Source organism: Tasmannia lanceolata, unplaced genomic scaffold (assembly GCF_043159265.1).
Source record: "Tasmannia lanceolata isolate RefF3 unplaced genomic scaffold, GAP_Taslan_0.1 ptg000006l, whole genome shotgun sequence".
Lineage (NCBI taxonomy): Eukaryota > Viridiplantae > Streptophyta > Magnoliopsida > Canellales > Winteraceae > Tasmannia > Tasmannia lanceolata.
Genome location: NW_027518683.1, coordinates 650,800 through 658,582, shown reverse-complemented (window position 1 = coordinate 658,582; position 7,783 = coordinate 650,800). Strand labels below are relative to the sequence as shown.

General features: G+C 35.8%; 1 protein-coding gene across 1 annotated transcript; it reads left to right on the top strand.

The window, feature by feature from the left end:
• Positions 1-531: 531 nt before the first annotated feature.
• On the top strand, positions 532-6,576 carry LOC143878178 (protein PHR1-LIKE 2-like). Its single transcript, XM_077380483.1, has 6 exons — positions 532-813; positions 3,817-3,893; positions 4,116-4,170; positions 4,313-4,385; positions 4,531-4,600; positions 5,971-6,576. The coding sequence occupies exons 1-6, from the start codon at positions 642-644 to the stop codon at positions 6,157-6,159; spliced, it is 636 nt and encodes a 211-aa protein (XP_077236598.1). The 5' UTR covers positions 532-641; the 3' UTR covers positions 6,160-6,576.
• The last annotated feature ends 1,207 nt before the right edge of the window (positions 6,577-7,783 follow it).

Below are 7,783 nucleotides of genomic sequence, written 5' to 3'. Positions count from 1 at the left end.
AACCACCTCTATGAATTATTAAAAAAAATAAAAAAAAAACGCTGAAAAGTGAGCCTGTGGCCCGTGGGGGAGTTGAGTCTAATAGCAAGGGGTGTGGAAATATCAATTACTTCTAAAAAATAAAAAGAGCATGGAATTGATATTTCCACACCCCCACACCCACCCTTTGCTATTAGCCAAGTTTTGTTCCCACTAAATTGCCTTGCAAATCCCGTCTTAACCAGATGTATTGGCCTGACACTTGCACTCATGAGGTGGGGCCCTGCTTTACTATTCTAGCATTGCCCTTGCCTCAGAATGTTAATTGCGCGGCAGTATCCACTGCAATATTTCTAAATATGCAGAGAGGTTCCAGCGTGGACCAGTTCATCTAGCCTTGAAAATTGTCAGACAAAATCTCATTATTTTCCCCTTTAGGCACCCATTTAATTTCGACTCCTAATTAATCTCTGAAGGAATATGAGGACAAAGCCATTGTTCTTGCAGCAAGGCCAACCACCTTCTTAGTGTGTATTCATGGTGCTTTTTTCATGTTTTTGAATTCACTGAAAATAATCATTCATCTTTAACTGAAGTGGAGTTTTGTTGTGCTTTTTCAATTTTCACCTTCTTCTGAGTTTTCTTTCTTTGTTTGTGAGAAAATGTCCTCTCGTTTTAGTAAACCCCACGAAGCGATGATTAGACGGGAAGAGAGCCAGAGATCAAATCTTCCATTTCATGTTCTCATAGTGGATTCAAAACCTCGCCTTCGATGGACAACAGACCTTCACGAGCGATTCGTTAGAGCCGTGACTCAGCTCGGAGGACCCAGCGGTGAGTTCTCATGTTCTAACTACAGTCTCTAATCTATTTTTTAAGGATATTCGATCCTACTCCATGAGTAAGCAACATTCTTGCATTTCTATAGCTACATATTCTAGCATTTCAGACCAAGACTTTGATGGTATTATTAATAATATGTTGTTTCCTATTCGTTTTTTAACTTTGTTCCTCTGACATTAGCTTCTTCACTGTGTATTTTTTTTTCTTTGTCTTGGATTTTCATGGTATTATGGTGATCTTAATGTTTTTCTTTTTCCCCACTGTGCTTATGTTCTAGTATTTGTTCGATGGTTATTTTAGGGTTATGTTCAAATGATATTGTTGTTCGGTTGGTCTGGGCTAGTTTGGTAGTCTTTTATGTAGGTGTGAGTCAACTGGCTGGCATCATATTTTGTTATCCTGTTTTTCAATATTTCTGATTCACTGTTACTTCGGAGAAAAAATTATTTTCTTGAATCTATTAATGGTGTTTTGGCAGCCTGCATCGATTTTGATTATTTCTTAATGTAATTTCTTCAGAAATTTTAAGTGTACCGTGATTTAAAATAATATGAGCATGATCTCTCTCTCTCTCTCTCTCTCTCTCTCTCTCTCTCTCTCTCTCTCTCTCTCTCTCTCTCTCTCTCTCTCTCCGAGTTTGTTGATTAGCTGTTGAAATTTCTTTGGGTTATTTTGCTATTTCTTTTAGTCTATATTTTATAGCTTTTGTTGGAGGTTCATGCATATGTAATATGCCCTTGGTATCTTATATGATTTTTTAGGATTTTCTTAGTAATATATGGGATTCTTTAGTTCTATTTATAGGTATCAAGAGTTACTTGTATGGAAAATAATTGTTATAGTAGACAAAGAAAGAAGCCTGTAGTAAGTCTGTAACAATGTGTTGGACAAATTAGATGTTGTCCAGTAGGGTCTGATATATGGCTTGATTGAATCCAGAAATTAGAAATGTAAATAAATCAGTACTTAGCTTTTGTAGAAAACGTTTCTGTAAAACAGATCGAGAAGAAGAAGGCTGAGTCGTGCCACTGGTCACTCTCCTTAAGAATCATATCCGCCCCCTACCGGTGCAAACCGGGATCCGCGAACCGATGCTCCAAGATAAAACAGCCAAAGTTGGCTCCAGTCCACGTGCATTCGCTGACTGGTCCACCCAGAATCACCGTAGAACTGTGCTCAGATCAGAACGGAGGAAAGGAAGAAGACAAGCAGAAACTTTGATGTTTTTTTCTGTAAAAAACTATATCCTCCAATGGTGTTGTTCTCTTCTTTTTATAGATGTGAATATGACTGTTGGAGGATAATTAATCACCATTAAAAGACAAAAAACGTTTCTCTTTTAATCACCATTAAAAGACAAAAATGTTTCTCTCTTAATTACCATTAAAAGACAAAAACGTTTCTCTTTTAATCACCATTAAAAGACAAAAAACGTTTCTCTCTTAATCACCATTAAAAGACAAAAACGTTTCTCTCTTAATTACCATTAAAAGACATAAACGTTTCTCTCTTAATTACCATTAAAAGACAAAAACGGTTTTGGTTTTGAAAACACACCACAAGCACACTCACCAAGGTCTTGGGTTCAAGTCCCCACATATGCAAAAGTCTTTTGCTTTAAAACAAGAGAGGGAAACATAATTTGAATCTTCCCTCCAAATTTTTTAAACAAAAAGAAAAAACATCTTTGACTTTTCAAATCTTTTTATTATTTTGTTTAAAAATTCTAACACAATGTGTTGAAGAGTGGCTTAATCAATGAGAAAGCAAAGAAATCAAAATAAGAAGTTGCATGACAGATTTTGTGGTGCAGACCATATACACGGCCTAGGACATGACAATGCCCTATACCGGCAAAGAAATCTCTACAAGTATACAAGACTGAATAAAGATAACCAGAACCATCTATAGAAATAATTCTAAGGAAACCCTAATCACTTCTTAATTCAAAGGACAAAAACATCCTTCCCTACTTAAGAGGGGCAAATTTCGCTGGAGGATATTTTGGGGTATTTCAGATTTCATGGTAGTTTACAAGGAACGAAGGTTTTTTCTACTCCTTTTTCTCGTTTTTATTTCGACTCGTAATTCTGGAAGAACGCATTGTTCTATTTTTCTTATTTAGATAGCCTTTATTGTATTTTTCTCTTTCGTAGTTTCACTGTATGATTGGATATAATTGGCGGGAGTTATTATGCTCTACGTACGTAAAGGCATACATACTTTCTTTCTTTTTTTTGATTGGTAAGCTGGGGTTAGGTTAGCTATGTGTGTTTGTGTAAATAGGTTTGGTTAGCTATCTACTATTTGTGTTTGTGTAAGTAGGTTAGGTTGCTATATGGTATTCTGACTTGTTTGGTTTTATCTTTTTTCTCTTCTCTGTACATTTGAGACAATTTTACAATTGTTTACTCACAGAGGAGCTGCTTTTGCAACTTGCAAGTGGTGATCTCGATCATCCCACAATTTTTTGTCTATTCCTGTGACCATTGATTGTGTTGTAAAAAACTTCACATGATAAATATATTTTCTCCATTATTTTCTTCCTTCTATTTTTAAGTGTCCATTTGATCATCGCTTAATATCTTTATCCGACTATTGAAGAATTGGATTTTTCAATCTTTTGAGAGCTCTTTTCTGTTATTTAAATTGTATTTCTCTGTAGTAGTTTAGTACCCATGGATGTTAAAATGAATTTATGACACTACTTATATGTAGTACCTTCCCTATAAGTTGTAACCAAGTGGAAGACAATGAAAAATGCTAACAGGATAGAATTTCTTCGTGGCTTATATCAATGTTTATAAAATTTCATATTCTATATACTACAACAACATAATTTTTACCTTGAAATTATTATTATTAATGATATTTTCAGTTGATTGATTTAATCTTATGTTGCTATTGGCAATAGATTTTACCTTTTTATCGTAACTTATGCATGCACTTGCTGCATTTCCACAGTTCATATTATGGTTTTGATTTTAATTGCAGTAGCGACGCCAAAGAGTATCATGAGGACTATGGGTGTGAAGGGAGTTACACTTTTTCACTTGAAAAGTCACCTTCAGGTATATATGCTGGTTGAGTTATTTATATATTGCCATTCAAAAAAATGTTCTCTTATTCGATTTTCATTTTCTTAACAAGATTCTCTAAGTTTAAATTTCATCAGCATCCGGCGTATGAGCTTATGTTACCTATATTTGTCCTACAATTAATCAGATGCTATGGTGGAACTATAGAAGTGAATTTTTTTAATTTTAGTAATAATGTTCCTTATTGCTTACCAGAAATACAGATTGGCAAAAAAATCAGGCAAAGACCTACCAGAAAAATTCAAAGATGGTAGGTTTTTCCCATATTTTTTGCTTGTTCCTAGTATGCATGTTTTCCTACTTTTTCTTGCTGGATTATTCCATACTTCCATGGAGATCAAGATGCTAGACAATGACTTTGCTTGCATGTGCATTGGAATTTTGGACTGCAGCTTGCTACCTTTCTGATGGCCAAGGAAACAATACTTCTTCACCTGCATGGGTGTTGACCCCTGATAGGAACAAGTAAGATATATCATCCAACAAGCCATTTTCATGTCTGTAAACTAATAAATTGAATGCACAAAGGCCTACATTTCTATTGTATAGAAGCTTTTTAAGTATAAGCCAAAAATTATTATTAACCTGACATGAGATGCTATATATTCAGTGGCTGTGAGATCAAAGAGGCATCAAGAGCGCAAATGGAAGGACGGATGAAACTGCACAAAAAACTCGAAGTAAGGCCCCTTGTTCTTAGTTATAGCAATCTATATTTATAGAAAAAAATATTCGATCTGATCTCCCACAACTATTTATTTTTATTAGGATTTATAACAATTCTGACAGCTTAGTAATCTTCTTTAATTGCAATAAAAAAATTCATTTATACCATATAAACAGTTCTAACTTGATATATGTCAAATCCTAATTCTAACTTGATATAAAAAATTCATTTGCCTTTTCACATATGAACCATTGTGATTCATAAAAATTTTTCTCTTGCTGTGAGTTTCTAACATGATGTTTAGATTCCTATGATTGCTAATGCAGGACTTCAAAGCTCAATGTTTTTCTTGTAATATGTGATTGTGTCTTGTTTCTTGTTGATGTTATTCATCTGATTTATTTTTGTCCTCTTTTGTTTCCGCATTCATGTTTCTCCATTTAGTCGTGATAGTAAGGTTTTTGGAAATCTAATTTCATTGTAAAGTGGACTTGAATCGTGAGCATTTGAAAATTGATTTGGCTGGGGGGGGGGGGGGGGGAGCCATTTGAATTTGGTTAATAAAGGAAAAGCAACATCAATTCAGTGCAGAGGGTGGCGATTAACCTTGCTTGGACTGCATGTCTTGCCATATTCTTCAGGTGTACTCTGCTGAGATTATGAACTACCTAAGTTTCTTTGTTTGGGTTTGGGAGTTTTGAAAATTTTGTATAGTGAATTGCACATTCTGGATATATTCCCATTCTGAATTGTTGCTCTTCAAAAAATTATGATATCAAGGTCCCATGGAAGTAAAATATGTAAACCTGATATATAATATATAAAAAGAAGTTCCATGTTTTTAAGAGCCTAGTCAAGAAGCACGAAAAAAGGAAGTATCATGGTTAGATGGTTAGATGAGCGTCATCCTGTCAAATTGACCCCAATTGAGCAAGAGGACAGTGAGGAAGAGGGCCCAAATCTGCAGGACTCAAATGAATCATGACAGAAGGTTTCAATGAAATATCGCCTATGACTCTCCCAAAGATCCCAACATACTCCCATCAAACTAGCCGATTATGTCACTCACGAGTATTGAGAAGTTCGATCTCTTAGGTCCAATGTTCTATCCTGACTTTTGGATCTTCTTCTCTCATGTGTTCGAGTTAGGGAAGGCATCTTGTGCCCATGAATGTAATATCTCTCTCTTTATCTAATAAACGAGCAGGGTCCCCGCCAAACCCCAGCTTACATATCAAAAAATAAATAAAAATTCCATGTTTCCTGTATATAATTGTTCGCAATCTTATTTTTTCTTGATTTTATTCGCCTCATTGATCTGCTAATCTATTTTTATTATGTTTTTAGTTACAAGTCAAGTTTCACTGGTTGATGATTGGACAGATTAAGAAGAATGTGGAGGAAATCATTGCTGCACAAACATGGTACCTGAATCGTCTGTTGGAACATGCAAAGGAAGTGCTTGCCAATGAAACCGTGCAAGAGAAGCCTCCTACTGAAAGCTGCTTAAGTTGTTCCAATGGAAGCCCGCCTGCATTGTCTTCGGAGAGCTTTTCAACTGCAGGGAATTAATAACTGGTTCTCTATTCTTGGACCCTGTTCGTTTGAGATTGTAACAACCAATTGTAAGCCCCCCAGCCGATGGTTGGACTCAAAATTAATGTAATTTTGACTACAATAATCGGTTGGGGCTCACAATCCGTGGTCATAATCTCAAACAAACGGGGCCTAGGAGAAGGCTAACAGTCTTCCTGCTATTTTTTAGAATCGATTGCTCGGTAAAAGGGTAGTGGCAGTAAAGGAGAAGCAGCTTGCTACAAAACTGAATCCCATGGCATGCAGTCATTCAAATATCAAACTGTTTCATCTTTTTTTTTACTATTATTTCAAACTCCCTTCCTTTCTATGTCTAAAACAATATTGTATGTTTTTGACATGCTCCTTTTGCTCTCTTCTGGAGTTGTCTTGATATGAGGTTAAGTCCTTTTACTTAAATGGATCAGGATCTTCGATATCTATATATGTAATGGGATAATATGACCGGCCATTGAAAAGCCTCAAGCTGGCCATTAAAGGATAAATTTTGGGGAATGATATTTTCCCGTCCTTAAACGGATAAAATCCCCCCCTTTAACGGTTTCTGTGAGAATGGTTTACTGCTTGAGGATAAATTCACCCACTATAACATTTTTCTTTTACTTTAAAACTTAACGAATAACATTAGAGGGGGGATTTTATCCGTCAGGGGGGTATCATTCCCCTAAAATTTTCCTTTACCTATTAGGATATGAATATTAACCTTTTCTTTTCTAGAAGTAACTGGATTTTATTAGGTCATGGTAGGCAGGACTTTTTTTCATGATAAATTGGTGTCTCAAAATGGTGAGTGAAGGGTAGGGCAGTAGGAGAAGGAGAGAGATTTGAGAAGGAACTGGCTAAAAATAAGGAAAAAGTCGATCCTTTTTTTAGTAGAGTTTTTTGTTTCCTGATTTTTAGCCACTTCTTATCACTTGGTTTCTTAATTTTAGCCACTTCACCCTCATCTCCACTTGGAGACACCAAATTATCATGAAAAAAAAAATCGTTGTAGCCAAACGTGCCCTAAATGACTTCTAAATTGAATCCATGAGATTGAGACCTACCTTCGACCAATGCTAATATAAGAACTGGTTGCGAAAACCTGTAAAGCGGTAACCCGTAGGCTGCTCCTAATTCTTTTTGTGACAGCTCACTCTAGCGTAAAAGAGAGAGTAGTCATAAACAAGGTTTTAAATTTCGGATTTCGGTGAGGAATGAAACTGAAATTGCTGAGATTTACCAAATTTCAGCGAATTTTATTCCTTTAGAGAGCTTCAGCCAAAATTACTGAAATTTTTCAGTAAGTTCGGCCCAAAAAAACAACATCTCGAGCGCCTTTACCGAATTTCGGCCGAAATTTAAAACCTTGGTCATAAATACACTGGATGGGCTGTCCCAAGTAAGAGAAAGGGGGTGAATATATATATATATATATATATATATATATAGAGAGAGAGAGAGAGAGAGAGAGAAAAATTATATGATGCCCGACCGTCAAAATGTAAAGGGCGGAAGGAGACAAAACATGCTGCCTTGGTTTTTGAACCAAGGAAAAGTAAAAAACAGTGCTTTCCCTTGGATTAAAAATCAAGGGGGAGGGGTTTTGTCTCTCTCCGCC

What these genes read in the sequence shown, in the direction of transcription:
- LOC143878178 (XM_077380483.1), top strand. Translation starts at nt 642, where the DNA reads ATGTCCTCTCGTTTTAGTAAACCCCACGAAGCGATGATTAGACGGGAA. An exon ending in TCAGCTCGGAGGACCCAGCG is followed by an intron (nt 814 to 3,816) that starts GTGAGTTCTCAT and finishes TTTTAATTGCAG; the next exon opens with TAGCGACGCCAAAGAGTATC. An exon ending in AACTGCACAAAAAACTCGAA is followed by an intron (nt 4,601 to 5,970) that starts GTAAGGCCCCTT and finishes ATGATTGGACAG; the next exon opens with ATTAAGAAGAATGTGGAGGA.